Raw genomic sequence first — 22,505 nt, forward strand, 5'->3', positions numbered from 1 at the left:
CAGAATATTCCTGCCAGGAGTCATATCAGTCTGAGTCAGGGCTCAATAAAAGTGTACATTCCCCAAAACGACAAGCTCTTGCATGCAATCATGCCACAACTCCTAGCTTAGTGGTCATGCCTGCCAAAGGATAGTTAACCAATAGGTTTTTGGTGAAAACTTCAGAGAGGTTGGGGAGGTACAGGCTACTTCTATCTTTCCCATCTGCTTCTTGGCATAAAGGTCTGGAAATTTAGGCTTTGTCAGTACTTGGCCTGCAATGTTTAAGTAGGTGGAACAGTTTGATTTCAGAATTTGATCCACATCACAACATTACTTTTCACTGATGTTCCATAACCAACAGCAGAAAAAAAAAAAAAAACAAAAAACATATCTGTGATCTGTTTTGGGTGGAGGTCAACAGGTCAATAATGGAGCAGGCAAGCATTATGACTACTGCAGCTACTGCATTTTAATGCCTCTAGTGGTAGGCCTTTAACTTATGGGGCAGAGAATCCAAACAACAAATAGCTAACAGTCTGGGACTGATCAATAAACACTAGTAACTAATGAAGACCTAAACCTTTCACATTCCCTCTGTGAAGGCAGCAATTTGCCACTAAACAAGATGAGCAATTAACATGGGGCCAATGCATTCATACAGGAGCCTTGTATTATGGGGAAAAAGACCAAACAATAAACAAACAGCCCAGTAAGCTTCCTGCTATGCTACCTTTGGAAAAGCAGATTGGCTTCCAAAAACAAATGTTAGGCCTTCTAAAAAAGTACATTTCCTGGGAGACCCGACAGAGACAACTCACCCCATCTTCTGGGATCTCTACATATTAGTTCAGTTATCCTACAATAGTTTGGATGGGATACAGCTGATAGCCTGAGGAAAGCTGCTGCAGCAGCTGCTCACCCATGGACACTCTGTGCATGCACAGTGTGCTTACAGATGCTCACATCTCTCTTCTTTCTTTCCATGTACTGAGCTAGGGAGGTTTGTCTGGAGGGTTGGCTATCCCCTTCTTTGTGTAAGTGAGCCCTTCACAGTGACTGCATTTTGTGCAGCATTTATACAGTGATAGGGGAGGTATATTTGGTTTGAGGGCTTCACAGAAATTGCTATGAGTGCAGCACTTCTCCTTGGTTCTTGTCATTCTTGTTCTGGTTATGTTAGTACACTGCAAAAGTACCTGGGAATAAACTATTCCTCTAAGTGAAACATCATTTTGATTATTACTGACATTGGTGCTCATTAAAATACATAAGTGAAACACTGCCTTTCTGTAGACTCTGAAAGCTATTTCATGTTACTTGAAGGGGAATACAAATGAATAGGGACTGCATCACTTTAGTTAAAAGGGAAAAATGTTCTAAGAAACTGGAATTTGGACTCTAGATCAGTAAGCAATTGAGGTTTGTAGTTTACTTCTTTTCTGTCTCTTTTTTGTTTTTCATCTCTCTCTGATTTCTGATTTTTAAGGTGTGTGTACATGGAGGAATGGAGACAAAGCATGTTTACTTTATCTGTTGTACAATTAATAATACAAATCTCTGTTCAGAGGAAACAAGATCTAATAAATGTAAACAATAGGGTTTTTTCTTTTTGTTACTGTCTTTACTTAACATTCTCTTTGACTGATCTCCATATAAAACCAGCTTTCTTATTTTTTACCATTATCTGTGTCAACTGTAAGCCATATCAGTGCATTTTAATGGCTGTCTCTTATCTCTCAAGGTGTTTAATACATTTCCCCTTCCATTGTATTGCTGCTAAAATATGACCCGCTGCTGTTTAAATAATGTAATTTAATGATTTCACATTTTCAGCTATTCAAGACTTCCTTTCAGCACTGAAGCCTTTCACTAGTGATTTAGAGAGATAGTTTGTTCTCATTTCTTTCACGACTCAAGACTGAGAAAGTTTGACTTGTAAATAAATTATTGACATCCACTTAAAGAGCAGTACAATGGGTAGTGGAAATAAAATACACAAAGTTTCAGTGCCATGAGGCTACACTCTCCAGCTTGTTGATTTTTTTCAAGGTTCCAGTGTCATTCTCTCTCTGTATTGGCACATATATCTAAAACACTGGTGTGCCATTGCTATGTGATAAAATATATTTGGACCAGCCCTTTGCAGAGAGACTCCCAGATTGTTATCCATGGCAAGTGAGTGTCCAGCAGTGAGTTGACAGAAAACACTGCAATTTTCTAATTTCAATATACATATTCTATACTAAAAGAATGGCTAAAATACGTTAACTCTTTAGCTAAAACTGCTTTGGTTGTCATGGAAAAGAGACTAAAAAGAGAGGACAGCTGTTAACAACTCCCCAGGACTGGAATGCCTTCCCATTTTTCAGTTATTTCAACAGGAAATTCATAGGGTAAAAATAACATAAACAAAACAAGTCACAACAAACTCAGCCCCCTCAACCCAAAAGGTTTCTCGTTCAGCTATACAGAGATATTACACTGAGACATAAAAATCAGATGAGCTTAAGTAGAGAATGTCTTTTCATGAATATCAGCTCCCAGGCATTACTGAATACTCTGAGATTAAGCAACTACTAGTCCCTTGGAGAGTCTCTTGAGAAGAATAACTAAATTTAAAAAAAATAACATAGTCCTCCCAAAACAGAAAGAAATTTGACCTGGCAAAAGAGATGCAAAAACTGAGACTGTTCAGCCCATAGAAGTTTCCTGAAGGCAGGAAGATGAGCACTTACAACCACCAGTTTGGATGATTAAGAGGGAGGCTGTCAGACTACTTTCTGCCTTAAGTCTATAAAGACAGGCCAAGAAGCAATGGACTAAGAGCAGAAGATGGGGAACACACTGTCTTGTAGGGTATCTGCCTCACTTTTTCCCTTCTCACAACCTCACAATTATTATTGTGACACATGCAAAAATTTAGGAAAGCATGGCTATGTTCCACCTCTATTTCTAAGAAATGGTAAGGGGAAAACAGGTGTGTAAGTTTTTTGGGACAACATCTCTCATGGGTAGTTTTTAAACTTTTATCTTCAGTGCTTTTAGTGGATTACACTAAAAAGTTATTGTTGCTAATGTTACTGGTTTCTTCAAAGAACTGTTGGTGGAAACTCAAAACTCTACAGGTGTTTTGTTCAGGGATTTCTGTTTTCACTAAGGTAGATATTTTATTCTGCCCCCCTCTTCTATCTTAGTAAATTGTATTATTTGCATATTAGCTGTGCATACAAACTTTGCTTGCTTGTTGCCAGGGAAAACATATTTTCCTAAGTTTCACAGCAAGAATTTACACATTCACCTCTGTTTCTTCTGTTTGCATACATTTGTCATATTTGCTCAGGGAACAGATATGGTATAGCAGTGTGTATGGCAAATGACAGGGTGTAATGAACAGAAAATAATCAAGTATGGAGAAGAAGAAGAAAAGACGCTTTGGAAGAGGTTTGGTTTAAACCTCTTCACTTACAGCAATGAAATTCCTGTCAGTTTAGTGGTAGATCAGGACCATACAGCAACTGAACAATTTAACACAAACACATTTTTCTATAGGTAAATGGCAAGTGAAGAGTAGGCAATATTGGTAAATTATATTGGGTGAGCAATAACTAATTGCTCCATTTTAAAATAAATTCTTGATTTCTCATTTTATGTACTTCTCTCCTCTGTGATTCCTATCACTGAGTGGTCTCATCATCCTGAATCAGACCTGAAAGTTCCTAAGAAGAAAATCATTCAAACATGTATGTGGAGCACAAAAAATATGCTGGAATTACACCCTTGATCAACATTCAGTATGAATTCAAGTACTCTGTCCAAGCAGAACTTTTTCTAATTCATACATTATTCAAAATGTTTCCAGGGTGTCTTTTGAGCTACCTATCTGGGGTAGTTTGCAATGAAGAGTTTTAGAAGTTTACTTACAAGAGAAGAAAGACAGGAGAAGACCCAGGTCACAGGAGCTGAGGACATCTATGCTTGACCTCACTGAAAATTCAGGGACAGCAGATATGGCAACAGGAGTATTAAGACAGGTTGGAAAACAGCATGAAATCATGTCCTCCCATTATCTAAGTTGATCATGCCACAGTGAGGTTAAGAGGTGGAAGCTGATGATTATGATCTGATTTCACCAAAAGAGCAGGAATTACCAAAATATGTTCAAGGATGGGATTTTATGAGTATACCTATAAAAATGTTGTCTACAAAATAGAACACACATTCTATGATTACTTTCAACCAATCACAAAAAAAAAAAAAGGGACCAGAAGTCCGCCAGGTTCAATGGAACTGATGATACCACATAATACTCTCACTTGATTCCTGTCTTCATTAATGCATGCATTGGACAGTGAGCTACAGAGCAAACAATGGCAGTTTACAGTTGTGATTCAGGATGGTAGGAGCTATCTTGACTAGGTTACTTTGCTGCCTTGTGTATCAGTTTCACTTCCAAAAACTGAGGGCAGACAGTAGCACTTGCTTACAAGATCGGGAAGGAAGGGTAGAGAAGACAACAAACAGCAACACAACTAAATAAATTCATGAGATCTATTCCTTTCAGATACATTATGGAAGGTGTGATTGTGTTCATAGACAGGGAACTGAACCTGCTGCTCCCACAAGTCCCTATTTGATCCCAGGCTTCTATCTACCAGTAAAGATTATAAAGGAAACCTTTTCATCTCATAAGGTCATTGCTTGCAAAATTTATTTGGCAGCAAAGTTACGTCTTTTAGCTAGCAATTAGACATCCATGGCTAAACTAAAGAGCAAAGGTTGCCTGGCTTAATCCCTACCCTCCAGCTTTGCAACACAGGGTGAATAAATGACGTAAGAACTGCACAAACTTATGTTTATTTATAATACTACATACCCAGCAACTCTAACCTGGAGCACTCCAGAGTGGAAGGATACGTTTTTATAATGCCTGTTTCTTCATTAAGATTTCATCATCCACCTACGCTAAAAAGCTACTTCCCCTTCACTTTGTTATATCTGCTTTTACCCACTCCTGTTCTTGCATTATTTTTTTAATCTCCCGTTCCTACTTTACATGCACTCTCAAATTTTAAACAAGCAAAATTTGTGCATTAGTGTGTCCTTTTCATCTATCATTTATGAATGACAGGTTCTTTGGTGCAGCTTAATGGTATGAGAGAGACATTATTTTAAACATTAAAGTGAAAACCATTTACAACTATGATAAGAGAGGTCTGTTGACATTAAACTTTAAAACATGCACAAGGTAAAGGCAAGTAGCTGCTCCAACAGGTGAGAGTACTATGCATGCACTTTGTAAGGGAGTTTGTTCAACACAAGAGCTGTCTCTTTGTTTTCTCTGTTTGACAACCTGTAGGATCTGGTAATCAGCAGCCACCAGAGTTGGATGACTAAAAGGTATTTAGGGCACAGTGCAGAGGATTAATTTTTAAAAATTACCATTTTGTTGGAGGATAATATTTCATATCTCTTACATTGGGAAGAAATAACAATAAATAAATCTAAAGAGTTAAAGCTGTCTTTTTACATTTCCTACTCACACTTTTGTCATTTTCACACTGGACTATCATTTCCTTTACTGTCCTTTTCCATTAAAATTATACAATTCTGTTGTAAGATACTGGCTAACATTATCTTGCTGTACTTCGTTCTGTTCAGTTCATCAGCAACTGCATTCTGAGAAGCATCAACATAGTTAGGACTAGTAAATACATACATCTGTATTTTATATCATATGTGCTTGCATTGAGTACTGTTCCTAACAGTGTCAGACACATTGATTGAACAGGGAAGAAAAGGGATCTTATAGAATTGCTTTCAGTCTGATTTTAGACCACAGGGAAAGTGTAGCAGATCCCTCAGGGTAGAACCATTGCAAACATGGTACAGCTCAGACAATAGAGAGGACACTTACAGAGATTAACTTTTTCCTAGTTACTTTTGAGTCATGCAACTCTCTCAACAACTTGAAAGAGGATGGTAGAACCTTATTGATAAAGCAGACCTCCCACAGCAAGAACGAAAACATATATCTGGGGCATGGATGACAGATGAGAAAACTCTGATTTTATTGTAACTTTTTTTTAAGAAGTTATTTTCATGCAATACTGTATTTTTAGTTATCTCTATTTACAAAGCTGCTTTAATCAGCAGTGATGAAACAAGTGATGTTGCAGCTAACTTGCTTGGAGGGAAGCGATACTGGCATCCAGAGGGACCTTGACGAGCTTGAGATGTGGGCTGAAGCAAACCTCATGAAGTTGAACAAAGCAAAGCCCAAGGTCCTACACGTGGGCCACTGCAATCCCAGACACACCAATGGGTTGGACAGAAGTGACTGAGAGCAGCCCTGCTAAGAAAGACCTGGGGGAGACAGGTGATGAAAAACTCCACATGAGCCAGCAGTGTGTGCTCACAGCCCAGAGAGACAATTGAGTCCTGGGCTGCATCACAAGGAGCATGGCCAGAGGGTCAAAGGGGGCGATTCTGCCCCTCTGCCCCTCTCACATGTGATCCCCTTGGAGTACTGTGCATGGTTCTGGTGTCCCCAACATAAGAAAGACATGGAACTGTTGTAGCAAGTCCAGAGGAGAGCCATGAAGTTTGTGACAGGACTGGAGCACCTCCCCTCTGAACACAGGCTGAGAAAGCTGAGGCTGTTCAGCCTGGAGAAGAGAAAATAGAGACCTTATGGCAAGCTTCCAGTGTCTGAAGGGGTAAGCTGGAGAGAGACTCCTCATCAGGAACTGTAGTTATAAGACAATAATAGGTACAAATTGAAAGAGGGAAGATTTAGCTTAGATATGAAGAAATGTTTCATTGTGGGGGTGATAAGACAGTGGAACAGGTTGCCCAGGGAGGTTGGAGATGCCCCAACCGTGACAAGTTGGATAAGACATTGAGCAACCTGGTCTAAGGGGAGGTGTCTCTGCCCCTGGCTGGTGGGGTTGGGACTAGATGATCTTTAAAGTCCATTCCAAACCCTTGATATTCTATTATTCTATTATTTTATGGTTTGAAATTTCAAAGTGATCTGTGAGTACAGAACACTGATCACTGATGACAGAAAAATCTAATGACTCATTCAAGTGGTTTACATTACGGACCCATAGATTGTAAGACCCAACCTCCAACATGTTTTTATAAAAAAGGCAAATAGCCCTTAAGTATCTCTCAAGCATTCAAAAAACAATCCAAGTACGACTTCTCAATATTCATGAACAGCAACATTTGATTTGAAAAAGAGATCACTCACTTTGAAAGAAAGGTAAAAGACCCTGTTATAAAAATAATGAACATGACTTACCTTGTAGATTTTGCAATGGCAAAGTCATGATGCCTCCTGCTGCAGCTGCTGCTACCAGTCCTTGGATGTTGGTGAGATTTGCTGTAGGTAGAGTTAGGACGAGTCCTTGTTGGCCCCCCAGCTGCCCAGCCATGTTGAAAGGAATAAGGATTGGCTGATTCAGGGCTGGAGTGCCTCCTGGCATCACCCCTGCTACTGCCGAGGCTAACTGTTGGGCTGTCAGTAGTGGCTGTAAGAAACCACAGACACAAACCTGTTTTACTGTGTACAGCTCGGTATTACACATTTACAACCCTTCTGGCTTGAGATCTTTTCGTGTTCCATTACAGACATGCACTGCTTCCAGTACCTTAAAGCATACATTTTCACCCACACAGAAAGGTTTGACAAATATGACAGTCTGGAACTGTAAGCCTCAGTCAAACAGCATAGTAACAATCCCAGCTGAATCTAGACTGGAAAATTCATTACATATACACAAAAGAAAATTTATGAGCGAAAGAAGACTTTACTTTGTCTACAAGTACTTAAATGCCATCATTTCCGAAAAATTCCTGGTTATATACTGATTGATAAGGGCAGAAAATACTACAGTGACAGCTTTGTGGACCAAGACTGTCTTGGGAAGTGGAAGAATATTGAGTATCTTCTTAGAGTATAGCTGAACTTGGATAAAATTTTTGAAGTGAGAAGGAAAATATTTTAAAATCTTATAAAGTGCCATACTACCATGTTTATACTGTGCTGTAAAGAAATAAACATCTGGCATAAAAGATAATGAAATACTTTTACTAATATAGGAGCTCTGTGTGACAGACATAACTGTCAGAGACAATAATCCTGCATTAAAATTGCACAATCTTTTAAATATTAAATTATTATATTAATTTCAGAAGTAATTTACATAAGAAATTAAAACATTTTAACTCCCAAATATGTAAAACTTCTTAGGTTTTATTTTAGAAAAGCATACAAAATCTAATCTTGCCAAACTTGACTTCAAAAAACATACAATACCTACATGTTCCCTTTTTGTAACACTGAATGCAGCCAAAGAGCATAACATTTCCTACATTACACAGATCAAAGACGATCAATCACAGTTATTTATTTTTCATCAAATTGCACATCTCGATTATTTAAAAGGAAAGATACTGACCTGTGGCCCAACAGGGAATGCAGGATGGGACTGACTGGTTTGGTGCTGGTCTGCTGGGCTCGTATCAGGCAGCACTGTGTTTCCTCTGGCCTCTGAAATCCAGAGAACAGATTGACTTTAATATCAAGCCTGGAGACTGCCACATTACCTTCTACTCTGATGTCACATAACATGAAGCTGAAAATGATATGTTAAAGTGCTTTATCAATAACTCAAGCACTCAAATCGCTTATCAGCTGCATAAATTATGCTAACGTTCATTCAGACCAGCCAACTCATTCAAAGAGTTACAGAAATCTGACAGCAGTGAAACTGAAGCTATCATCAACTCAGCTAATGTGGGTTGCATTATACATCAATTTACATACAGTACATGAGCACTCCGGCGTGTGGGAACTGCATTTTTTTACGCTTAGGTGAGCATCAGCCATTGCAATTTCTGAAAGCAAAAATTATCTGAAAAACAATCAAGTCACATCTACTTTCTGTCTTAATAAAGTATTTTCTTTTGTCAGTTACTGAGGCAGCAATGGCTCTACTAGGCTCAATAAAAAGGCATTATGAAAACTGAAAACTGGTATCTTCCATATGACAGCTTTTTTTTTAAGTTGCATGTGGAGGATGAGCAAAATTCTGCGAAACCAAGGATTTCCAGCATTTATTGAGATGATCAATATCCAACAATCGAACAATATGCTGGGCACTAATGACTTGCTAAGCATAGAACACAGTCCAGCCCTACCAGATTTTGCTGAAGTCTGCAATACAGATTTGAAAGGAAGGAAGAAAAATAAAAACATCCTATCAGTTGTATGAAAGTACCAAGATGTTTTCAAAACTACATCCCAACCCTCCATTTCCTCTGGGTGGAGGGCTCAACTCATTCCCAGTTTTTCAGTGCTGATGGCATGACCAGGCCCACATTGATTTTTGAGGTTGTGAGAATGACAGCAAGTATCAAATGTAGCTGCAAGAGTCCTGTGGTCTCTTATAAAGAAAAACCTGGAAATGGCACCAGGTTTCCTGGTAGATATGATATCTCCTGTTTTGTAATTTTTTTTTTTTCCTGATGAGTGGTTGAAATTGCATTCTAAGTAAACCTTAACAAGATGCTGTTTTCTAATGTTTGTCCTATGAATAGTGAGATAATTCAGAAACAGCTTCTTGGCACACCCTTGTGCTGTAAGGAAAAAGGATACTATTCTGTCATAAATTTTAAAGAGGGTATTATCAGCTCATTTAAAACAAATTCTTTTATATATTCTCTAAGGGGAACAACTTATAAATAATGGAAATGTGAAAAAAACCACCTTCACCACATTAAGGTTCAAATAAAATTGACTGCTACATATTATTCAATTGACTTCCATCTCTACAGCAAGTTGTCAATCATAACAGCATTTTAGAATTGGATTAAACAATAAATGTGAAGAGTTATTATGCAGAAATCTGAAAATCTGATTAATTTGTAATATCTTTGTGTGGTCTCAAAAATTCAGAAATGGACATTGTTCTGGGAATACTTACAAATGGTCTATTGAAATATTTGATTTGGAACTAATAAAAACATACAAACTTGCTGACATTTTATGAAGTGAATTCTACAGAAATGTTTGCCATTTTAATGACCATTGTCATTTAATAATGACAATAAGCTGACCTACTATAATCAGTGAGGATTCCAACAATTGCCTAGTAACATGCAAAAAGAGACACAGTCACTAAATTTTTTATCTGCAATTTACTCATTCAAGTTAAATGAAAAGAGAAACATGTAACTAGATATGTGAGATTCAGTGAAAACTGTTTTTTTCAAATGCATAACAATCCTAGGGCTGATGCCATCCCTAAGACCAAAGGCAGGGTTTCTCCAGTATGATTTCCTCCTATACAAAATAAGGCACTATTTTACTAAACATAATTTTTCCTTTGGTAATTTCCACATACTGTTATGATCTTTTTTTAAAAATCTTCACAGCTGTATGTATAAAGTGATATTAGATCAGAGGCTCAATACCAATGAAGATATCACTCCCCATTAAGATCAAATCTTATAAGTCAATTTTGTTTATGTAATTTTAAGGCCTGTGAATTTTGTCTTTGTGTGTGATTTAATCAATATTAAAACAAGCTCCTCGTAATCTGTCATATCATTAAATCATCCTATGAAATCTTTGGGAAAAGAACAAAACCAAAGTCATTAGAATTAGATTTTGTTGCAATTTTTATACCTTGAGCTCTCACAAAATATGTTAGAAGTTCTGAAGTAATATGCCTGTGTTTTAGTATTCTTTTTTCTGTGGTGTCCATCCAAAGAACTACTGATTTCCTTTATCTGTACTGTAAGTATTTTTCAATATTTGATCACATAGTCTTCACATAACACAAGTTGGTTATACTGGACCATTAAGCCAAAATTAATTACACTGTTTTCCTTTCTCATTGTACTAATTCGAATCACTTAGGATTACAATCCTGTCACACAGCTACTCACCACAGATGACTTTTTTTAAATTTTTGTGCTCAAATGCTCTGCCTGCTGCTTCTAATTTAGTTCCCATAGGATGCAGTCATCTCAGGAAAACAGCACACATTTACATGTGGTCTTATATGGCATCCCATATGAAATTATCAATCCTGTATTCTCTGACTGAAGTTCTCAGATCTCTCCTGCCCCTTCTAATCTACCTGCTGTGACATACACTCAAGAGTCAAGAAAATGTACAAGAAAATCTGCCTGCTGGGCTGGTACTAAATACAATGAAGCAAGAATTTTGGGGTTAAGGTCTGTTGCATCACACAGTGACAGCACTTTTTCCTTGCTGTATGCTGCATTCACTGACACACATAGGTCAACACTCTGAAGAAGGCAAGGCAGAGCACAAAACATCGCTAGAAGGATATTTTTTCTTTTCTGCCTTATAATAATATATTTCTGACTGGGGGGATTCCCTGATTTCAGAGGGTCAGGGACCTCTGTCTATTTCTGATTTCTCTACTATTTCTGCTTCAAAGATTCGTTGCCATGAATTTGGAAAAATGCCTTCATTAAGACCAACTGCCCTAAACTGGCAGCACACAATCCCCTACACTGTTTCTCGCCCCTGTTTTACTGAGCTTATTTGGGAGCTGATTAATTCCAGATGCTGGAACAACCCCTGCAGGTAAATTATTCCCTTGTCCAAATTCCAGTCCTCACTAACAAAAATGGATTGCCAAAATCTAGCCTAGATTTTACACTTGTTCAGATTCAGGCCTCCTGATAGGTTTTTCTCCAACTCCACTCAGCCTTCTATCAGTGAGGGATCTGTCAGCAAGGAACCATAACCATCCCTATGGAGTTGGGGAACTACCAGCAGTACCTTCTCTGTTTGCAACTAAATTTTGCAGAGATTCTACTCTCATTACAGCCCCAGCTGCTGATGCACAAGGAGAAGGGGGAAGGCAGTAGCAGGGCCACTACTCTGAATCGTAGCCAAAGTCAATGAGTTTGCTCAATAGTACCACACAAACAGACAGGAGTGCAACTGCCATAGTACTGCCACAACTGTAGACAAGGCTTTAATATTTAATAAGCAGTATTCATCATATGTGTTTCATCATAAATTAATTATAAATTATATAATACATACGTTCACCTCTCATCCTGCCAAGGGACTGGAAGGGCATGACAGAATAAAAAATTGAAGTGCACTGTAAAAACTGTACAATAGTCTTCTTAAAATAAAATATTATTTAAATTAAAACTAAGTAAAACAAAGGCAACCTTCTTCTCCTCTTATCAAAATGAGAAAAAAAATTACACAAACCAAGTGAAAAGCCATGTTGTACAATATCTGGTTTAGCAAGGAGAAAACAACAAGAGAAATATAAGAAAAATAAAGAAATTCCACACCTCAAAGCCACCAAGCTTCATACAAAATTACAGCTGTAAATGTACTGGTTATAAAAAGCTTTCCTTAGTTTGCTGCCATTTTGTTTCTTACACATCAACAGGTAACTCTGTTCTTAGTGTCTCCCAGTGCCCTGTGAAGGTGAGAATGCTCCAATCACCCAGTTTACAACTAATGGGGAAAAGAGACTCCAACATGGATTCTCAAATAAGCACAATTTAGCTGATCTCCTCAGCTCTTCTGTTCGGGAAGGCATGGGTCAAAACACAAAACTGCTCTGTGACTCCTTGGCTGCTCCAGGGTACAGCAGTTCTGCCAAAGTGAGCCTGCCCATGCTTCCCAGCCCCTCCCTTGGATGCAATGCCTGTCCCGGCTGCCCTTGTCTCATCTGGTCTCTGATGCTCACAAGGAACCTGCAGCTGACTGGAAAATGGTTTGGAACAGCATCACGGGATGGAGAGCATTAAACTTGTACATCCAGCTCCACCCGGGCCTTCTGTGCATGTGTGCTTGTGCATGCTCGAAGGCATGATGCACCCTGGCATCTCTTCTCAAACTCTGCACCAAAGCTCACTCAAAGCCAATGCTTGTGCCAAATCAAAGGAATAATCTCAGCAGATGACCTGGATATGAACGACTTCCTCATGGTCTTCATGGATGAATTCAGTATGTCTCACATTTGTATCAAAACCAGGGAGATGCTGAACCACCTCTCTTTAGCACTCAGAGCTTTGAAAAATAAGCTGTATCAAATTCAATAATACTAGATTTTCAGTAATCAAAAGAATATATAAATCCTCCTGAGATTCAAGAAAATATTTCAAATGCATTAACATTAATAAAAGAACACATTTCAAGCAACAGTTCATATTAAATCTTTAGCTAGTTCCACAATGCAACATTAAATTACTTGTATTTATCTCTCAGTAACCATAACAATAAGAAATCAAAAGTAGACTTTTTTCTTACTCACTGAGACAACTCACATTAAAGACACAGCTTTGAGAATTAAATCATTAAATTAAAAATACTGCCTGTGAGAAAAAAGTCTTACATTTTTAAAACTAATAAACTAATAAACTAAACAATCAGAGCAAAATATAGCTGCATTTAGATCATAATCAAGAGAGAAAAACTTTTTAAGGAAATTAAATAGATGAACTAATAATATGCAAATTATCAGGTATATTGTGTGAAAGTCCATCATCTTGATTAAAGTAACTTAGTCTTCACTAAATGAAACCTTAACTCTCAGCAATTATACCAAGAACAGTCTTACTGAACAAAATTTAATAGCCGAAAGAAAAAGATTCAACTGATAGTGAAAAAAATATAATATTCCCTCCAAACAGTCTTTATTCTGCCACAAACCACCACATTTTGGCTCTTAATTTCACTGTTTTCATTTTCCTGTTGTATCAGAGTTTGGACATGTCAGGAGGAAGCATGCACAAATTACCACATTATAAAACCTTAGTAATCAGATTGTTACACAAAATTTCACAAACACACCTAAATTTTACAATACTTGCAGGAAACAAAATTAAGATTTTATGCTGATTCCATTTTATATTGGTATTGTCCTATGGTTATCAGAGGAGATATTCCTGTTACGTCAGCAAAGAAAAGCAATCTCATAAACTATATTAGAATAATGATTCTCCCACTGAAAGGTATGAATATAAGCTTAGACCTTTCATATTTGTTCATTTGTTAGACAATTGTCTCCTTCCAGTCCATGACCCAGATGTGGCACACAATTAATTCCTTGGGATTGTATAAAATTTCCCTAGGTATCAGGTTATCACATAGATCATTGAGCAATTCACCTTTTTCTGATGACCTGTACTTCCGATTTTAAGTTTTTATTTTTAGGCAGTAATTTCACCCTCACAAAGAATCACAAACAAGTGTGTAGAATTCTGGATGTGTGCAGAATTACTACTAGCACCTGTTAACTCTGAAACCTAATAAAATCGCAATGTCGATGTTATGATTTTACTGTTCAATCATTTCAGCATAACATACAAATGCTGTGCACATCTTCTACAATGTCAGATTGTGTCAACTTACATAGCTCTCATTCTTAATTTTCTCCTACCTATGTACAAAGCCCTTCTAGTTTACCTTTGAAAATGTTTGTGGTGTGATAAGGAAATGGTATATTGATTTACCATATTGACATATATGTCAATGCAATATCCTATACAGAGAGCTAAAAATCCTGCATTGAAAATGCATTGAATTAGACAGCAGCATGAACAGAGTAGATTTGCTTTACTGAGTGTATCGTTCAGTACTTAAGTAAGTAAAACACAGTTTTATACTTATCTGAATTTGCCTTGCAGTAGCTACTGTAAAGCTACTAAAATCATCTGGAGAGCTCAAAGTCATTCTGCCAGCTGAATATAGAATGCTGTCTTTGCCTGGTCACTGGGGATATTTTCTCCCAAAGGATCTTCTCCCACAAGGCACACACAGTAGCTGAAATCACTCTCCTCATTACCCTTATGCACAGAGCCTGGTTTGTATTTATGCATCTGCATCCTTCTGGATTAGGACAGATAACATTAAAACTCCATGACTCTTTATAATGAAAATCAGACTATTAAAGTGATTCATATTACAGAGGACTTCTGGGCAACCACAAGTTATAATTAATACCTAACAAAAACCTACCACATCAAGGCACAAAATCACAAATAACTCAAAATCCCAGTTCTCCCATGAGCCTTAAATTTTCTTCTTTCCCACCTTTATTTTTGCTCCTCTTTCATTTCTCATCTTTTCCTTTTTCTCTTTTCCATAAGTGATTTTTTTTTCTTACTAGTGCCTATATGAATATTCTTCCACTTCAAATACCTCATGTGAGAAAAGAAGTGTTGCTACTGCAGAAAAGGTGAAGGAATATAATTGCAAAAGTATGTTCTTTATTCAAAATAGACTCATTCTACTTTTCTTCACCCACTAAGTACAGTGCATAAAATTCCCTTGTTAGTGGTACATACATTTTTTATGAGTTGGACCCTTCATATTGAGAGTTCTAGTTCCTTTTATACTGTATGCATTAGCACAAATATTAAGGCCACAAAGACCCTATCAGTCTTCTCTGAATTCATACAACATTTCATACTCTCTGTTTGCTGTTAGTGCTGGGGAATGTAGTGATAATAAAGGTGACTTACCAGAAGATGGACAGTTGAATGCATTATTATTTCATGGTGGGCAGCTGATCCTTAGCTAAGAAGGGCAGGAGGCTTCTCTAAATTAAACTTCCTGTCCATCCCTGGAAGTTTACTAAATGCCAAAGAGTGAGCATATTAAAGAAAATCTATTTTGAAACAACTGTTACAGTTTGCCATCTTTATAGCTACCTTAGATTTCTATAGGATTTTTTATAGCGTTTGCCTATGCATATTGGTTTTGTTCCTAAAATAGGGAAGAGGGCAAGTTTTCCATCAAAAGCCCAACTTGCCAACACTCACTCTCCCCACCTGACTTCTGTACCCTTTCCCCAAATAAGCCAGACAATGAAGATATCTTATAATGATATGTATTGCTGTTTGCCTGGGGAACTTTGCACAGTTACTTAATATGTGTTTGGCTGCTGGCACTACAGCCTACTGAAAGCCAGGCAATACATGTGGCTGATCTCAGGTGCACAGTAATTCAGGCTTCTGGGTGGAAGAAAAGCATAGTATGTCTGACGTATTTTGCTTTTTACAAGTTATGTTGATAGGCTAATTTCAACAGAGAGGGCACAGATAGGTGGCCAGTGACAGAAATTCAACTCACAGCTTTGACAAGGGACTGGAAAGAAAAAGCTGTAGGGTGCAAAGTAGATGAACCTAGTATTCTATCAGTCCTATGAGAACCTGTTTAAAAATTCAAATCACCTAGTTTGGTGAGAGGAGAATATCCAGTTAAGGCAGTAAGCATTCAATTAAACCTAGTAAAAGCACTCACAGCAGCATTCAGCAAAGTGCACCCCATAATATATATTAACTCCTACAGGAGCAACCTGACCAGCAAGTATGGTAAAGCAAGAGTGGTTTATCACCACTGCTACTGAGTTCACTGGTTTCATCTCTGCAGTGTCTTTAACAATTTTACACTCACTGCTGTGGTCTTTACACGGCCCTGTGGGGCAGCTCCATCAAGGGTCTCATTACAGGTTGTTCAGCTGTTCAGACTTTATTGAGACCCTTGAAAGAGCCATCCCACAGAGTGGCACAGTATAGAAATCCAGTTGAGATCCAGGAGGAAACCTTAACAGTGGCAGCAACTCTGTATGCAGGAGATCACACCTCTAGATCCAAGTACATCACAAAACTGGTACGTCTTCATTATAAATCTATTTAGCTGCACATGTATCTTCAGAAATTCCCAGCTACAAAAATACAACAGCCTTTCAAAAGCAACTGGAGCCATTTGATATCTGCAGCAAGTTCTCATGATGTAGCTCAGCAGGGTGAGACATTATTTCAAATGAAAGTCTTGTCTGGAAGCTGCAGAAACTTATGGTATGCATGACTCCAGATCTCATAAATCCTGAACTGAATTAACTTCTTTATTATTGTCTGAAATCGGTTGTAGTGGCTGTTTACAATTTAGTCAGGAGCTTTTGCCACTTTATGTGTTTAAAGAGCATTCAGTCTTACAACAACGTTTTGCAAAGTATGTCAAACCTTACCATCACTAAACCAAGTTTAAACCTCACACCAAGAGCTTTGGCTTTGCATCCTCTCCCGCCCCTTCAATCCTTCCCTCCTCCATAGATCAAAAGCTAAAAATACAAAAAGTAGTAAAAAGACTAGTGGCCAACATCATCATAGTTTCTGGTTTTGAGAAGCTATTTGCCAGTCAATGATAATAAACAACTATGCAGCAGCCACTAAAATAGTCTTTTCTACACTGAAAATAGCCCAAAACAGATCTCCATAGAAATAACCAAGTGGTTGACAAATATTTGGACACTGTTCCTGTAATATGTTTATCTTGCCTTTGTGTGAGTCAAAACTTCCAGTAGATTATAAATGTGCTGGATTAGTTTCCTAGGAAAGGTTTAAGAATACAGCACAGGTTAAAAAAAGTTCTACTTGTAAGATGCATACATACCAGCATTGCTGAATTTCATAAAAGATCTCTTGGTTAGAAATGTCTTGTTATGGCAAGATCTCTTTGTCATGAAGGAAGCAAAAAAGCAAAAAGAAGCCATATGACTTAGCTTTGCCAAAATAGCAAGTGGCAGGCAACTTGCTTCAAATAGGGCACTGCAACACATCCTAATAGGATTAAATTTTATGAAATACAATGTTTCTAATCCATGTGAATGCTTGTCTTCGTATATATACATATGCCTCTCTATATATAGATACATAATTTAAACAAATTAGTTTCCTGCATCACTTTCATTTTTATATTACTGTTCTGTTTATTTTTTCATCATTACAGTAACTGAAAAATAGCTACTGGCAAAAGATGCTATTAATTTAAGTGCATTCATACTGTGTTATGTCACTAATAGACTTGGGTAACACTATTTCTTTATCCTTTTTACAAAGCATTATTGTCCTCCTAATTTCCATGATTTTACTTCCACTTAAGGTCGAGTGAGAGCTTTGCAGAATTTTATTATATTATTGTCCTGTCATTATTCTAACTCCATTACACAACAACACAAAACCAGCATCAGCTTCTATTTGTCATATTACTTACTTTGAGGATTATGTCATATCTCAGACTTAGCCTATATGCCTACTAAACGTAATTTGGAGTTGGACAAAAAGCAATCACTGATTCCTTCTAAAAATGCTCTTTAATAAAATACTCTGTTTCTATTCTGTAAGAGCTCTGGCATCTGAATTATACCCATCCAGCCCTTTAGAAGAACCTAGCTATATTTACAAAATATAAAGATGACGTTTAAAGGTACATATAGACAAAAAGATTTGAACTTCTTTGTCCATACTCCCAGCTGGGCTGAAATAAGCCAGTCTTGGTGTGGAAGCCACACAGTTATGCTCATATGGTGCTCGACAAGTGCATGCTGTGTGCCTCTGTAACACAGCTGTGTTGCTTCTCTGCCCAGAGAAGCTGTCTTATGTCTGGCTACAAATGGAGCACAGAGAGCCTGGAGAAAAGAGAGCCCTGGGTCCACCTTTCCTACGAGTCAGATCCTTCAATAGCCAAAATGTGGTTTAGCACACCTGATGTGCTTTATGAATTGGATTGCTGTTGCCTTCCTAATATCTTTTAGTGTGCCCAGCTTTGACAATGTATAAAAGATCACCAGGGCAGGTTTGAAATAGCCAACACGGCCACTGTCTGTTCCTTACAGCTGTCATAAAGGAAAAAAAGTCGGGTGTTAATCTGGCAAAAGGAAAATTTAGGCTCATGCCCCACCATTTCCTATGGGACCTTTACTGGCTCTTTTCATCTCCCATGCAGTGTTGTTGGGCTGTCAGAGCATAGAGAAATCCTGACCAAAGGAGCATGTCAATTAGAGTGGCAAATATTGCCAGCATGCTGCTTCTTCCAGTCATAGAAATAATTTGTATTTCAGTCATAGTGAAGAGCACAACTTGTACACGCTAATGTGCACCTTGGACATGGATTGTTACAATAGCAGAACTTAACGTTGTTCTAATGACTTTCCTCCAAAGAGCATTTGTGGATACCACAACTCCCTAAGTGGTAACAATGGATAAACATCAGCTTGAGAAATGCAGGTCTATATTATTTATGAAACTGCAATTCTCCTGTAAATAACCCAGTTGTTTAAATAATATGTATCTATGTAATTGAGTCTTCTGTATACAAATAAATAAGGCTTTATTGCAATGTCAGAAGTTAACAAACCAGTCAATAAAATCAATAACTCACTTTTTCTTGCTTATATATCTAACTTTTCTCCACCTTTCCTATGCTCTCTGTTTGTTCTGGTTACATATTAACACTCTGAAGGATATATAGCTCTTGTGATCCTGTTCAGTAAATAGTGATGTGAAGACTGAAGAAACACCACCTCAGTGATTTGATACTCTTCCTATTTATTGTGTACTGCAACACATATCTCACGGGTATAAATCAGGGAGAAAGAAATTGTCTTGATCTATACATCAGGGTACTAGAGATTTTTAATGTGAATGATTATATTAACATCTAAGTAAATTAGGTTCATATTGATACATTTAGCTAAAAAGTTCTCCAGGCCTGGATTAAATTATCATATAACCATTTTCAAAACATCACTGCCAGATTATAACACTGAGCTGCTTATGCCTGCGTGGTTAAGATTGTGTCAGCATTTCCATTATGCTTCATATTTTTCAAATATTTATAACTTGGCTGTAAAATTTGCTTCAGCCTGAAACTTGGTGAACCAGAAGTACAATTCTACAAATCTTTACTCTAGAAAGTTGTCCATTCTGTTTCAGTCAGTGTTTCCATTAGCTGGGTTCTGCCAGATTACAAGTCAAGGTCAGGGTTTATGAGTCTGGTTGTTTTATTTTCTTTAATGAAAAGCACATCTATATAAAAAATAAAAATATTCTTTAAAGAAAAAAATTATCTGGAAGGATTGGGAAACAAGGCTTGATTTTGTAATGTGATTAGGTCCCCAACTCAAAAATCCCTTGTTTTTAGTACTTTGAAGAAGAAGAAAAATTAACAGCAAAACTGCTGCAATGTAAAAAGCAGCCGTGGGGCAAATGCACTAAATTTTGTTCCACTAATTATATTTTCTTGTGGGTTTTCATCTGGGATCTAGCACACCTCCTAAACAGTGTAAAATTGGGAGGGCTCCAAAGGAGCCATTCTCATCTATCAGGAATACAAACATGCTCACAAAAGCTATCTTATTATGTATGCTCCATACAGGCTTTTTATTCAAAAATATTTTAACAGATGTCATGCTGGATAAATATAATGGCTCATCTGAGGCTTAGAAACACTTTACGCACAGTAGAAACAAATTTGGGCAGCATTTTTCAAATTGAGTTAAATCCTTAATGCACACCCACAGGCTTACTTAGACTTATAGATACAATATCTTTTTCTTTCATTCTCCTTAGCTAGCTGAGCACATGATCTGTTATCAACAAAAATTTTCCTGGTCTGATGCTGCTCTCTGGGTTCACTGCTGAAATATATCCTAACTCTTCATTTGGCTTCTGGATGAGATTTCTGTGAAGCACTGGATGCAGGACAAATGCAAACCCTTTCTCCATGGCTCCAGCAACCTACAGATTACCTGCAGAGAAAGACAGGAGGTGCATGTTTTACAACAGCATCCTCTGAATCCTTTCTTTTTGAAAATATGACCACAGACAAGGTTTGCCCAAAACAGCAGAGAGTAGCAATGCACTCCTACTCTTTGTTAACCTACACTTGTGAGCAGTCTACTGAAATAAACTTGCATGAAGCACTCATGATGCTTCTTTATGCTCCTGGGTAAGACACCCCTGTGGATAGTAGTGTGGTACTACTCAGGTCTTAGGTTGCAAGATTTTGCAAGGCTTCTCAAGGCTTCGTAAGAATTTAAATATTTTCTTTTAGTTTACACAGTTTTGTTTGATATTGAAGAACCTGGCTTGACAGCTGCACAGCAAGTAGGTAGTTAGTACCAAGTGATATCTATTGTGAACAGCATGAAAATTCCTTTCATGGCAATTACTTTCTTCTCCATAAGTTTCATTTGATGTCATATAGCAGCCCTGAAACAAACGGTGGCAATAAGGTACAGGCCTGCTGTTTTGCATTAAAGAAGGTTTCCTTAGAGGATTCTGACTTTTACAAAGTTTGAGATCTTAAGCACTGTGCATGCATCCTGACCTTTCAGAACGGCATAATGGTTGTGTTGTGTCATATGCTGTGGCTGGAGGTTATCACAGTTGTCTGCAAGCAGGAATGCTGTGCATTCTCAGGGGAGCCTGCACTGCAGCTGGAGTCCCAGAGAACAGTCCTTACCTACACCTTCATGCTGAGACACTTCAGCAGCAGCTCTGGCAGTTCAGCTGTTCTGAAATACCAGTGGGCTAAGCAGGAGAGTGCTGCAGTGCTGCTCTGCAGCTGCAAAGTGCCAGGCAAGGGATGAAGCAGCACAAATATCAGCTCTAAGCCACAAACAGCAGACTTAAAAGTCAGATGGAGAACAACATCGTGAATGTGAGTTTCTCTAGCAGCATGTCAGTCAGTGCTTGCTGGTTTTAGTAGGCACTGATGTTTCTGCATCAGGCTTTCTAGGGATAGCTCCCCAAAATATTAGCCACCATCAAGTAAGGCAGAGTCACTGCTGACCTGTTTGAGTATGCTGTACGCTGTTCCCACAGGAGCACCTTTCAGAGAGTGAAGGTGTGGCCTTCATTGGCAACCTACAGCATTGGGCAGCATGAGGAGTGTGTCCCTCTTCTGGAGCTCCAGGCACCGAAATTATTTCATATCAGAACTTCAGACTGACCCACTATGGAAGACACAACTCAGGGAGTAGAACAAAGAAGTGGTTTTGTCACTGCAAAGAATACTGACATTTATGTCTTGTATCTAGGTAAAGGGAGTGGTTTTTTAACTTTCATTTCCTTTTGAAATACAGAGTTCTAGGGGGTTGGCTTCTCTTTCCTGCTCTGTTTCCCCTTTTTCTGTGCTGTTTTCTTCCTCTTTGGGAGGATTCTTGGACAAAAACCTTGAAACAGTGGCTTCAAGAATATTAAAAATATATGGGTTAATTGCTTACGGTTTTAAAAGCAGGGTGGCTCTTAGGAAAAAAATCTCAAATGCAGAATATAAGGAAATTTTAAACACTATTTTTTTTCCTCATAATTACTTTGTGTTTGGAATAAAAAAATATTTTGCATTAAAATGGAGTGAATTAAAGTGGAGGAAGTCAGAAGAGATGGTGCCACATCTTGCTAACAATACAAGGAGTTAAAACACATCAGGGCATTCTGCAGGCTGAAGGCCATATACAATTCACCCTCCCATGCTGGAACAGCAAGTAGAATTTCCCCATTAGGAGCAGCTCATCTTCCATGAGTACTTTCCTACCCTGCAAAGCCAAATATTTTCAAGCCCACTATCGTATTCACACTCTACTCTTCTACTAACCAACAACATAAATACCGAAATATGTAAGAACTATAATATAATGCAATAAGATTCAGCATAA

General features: G+C 37.9%; 1 protein-coding gene across 4 annotated transcripts in view; it reads right to left on the reverse strand.

Moving 5' to 3' along the window:
- Positions 1–22,505, reverse strand: part of POU6F2 (POU class 6 homeobox 2) — a 324,363-nt gene that overhangs the window by 182,676 nt on the left and 119,182 nt on the right. For all 4 annotated transcript variants that reach the window (XM_088167824.1, XM_088167813.1, XM_088167808.1 and 1 more), the window contains exons 3-4: positions 8,448–8,539; positions 7,289–7,517 (exon numbers count right to left, since the gene is read on the reverse strand). In XM_088167824.1, coding sequence (XP_088023950.1) covers positions 7,289–7,517; positions 8,448–8,539 — 321 coding nt within the window. The remainder of the gene's footprint in view (positions 1–7,288; positions 7,518–8,447; positions 8,540–22,505) is intronic.

This window comes from Sturnus vulgaris, chromosome 1 (assembly GCF_052056855.1).
Source record: "Sturnus vulgaris isolate bStuVul1 chromosome 1, bStuVul1.hap1, whole genome shotgun sequence".
NCBI lineage: Eukaryota > Metazoa > Chordata > Aves > Passeriformes > Sturnidae > Sturnus > Sturnus vulgaris.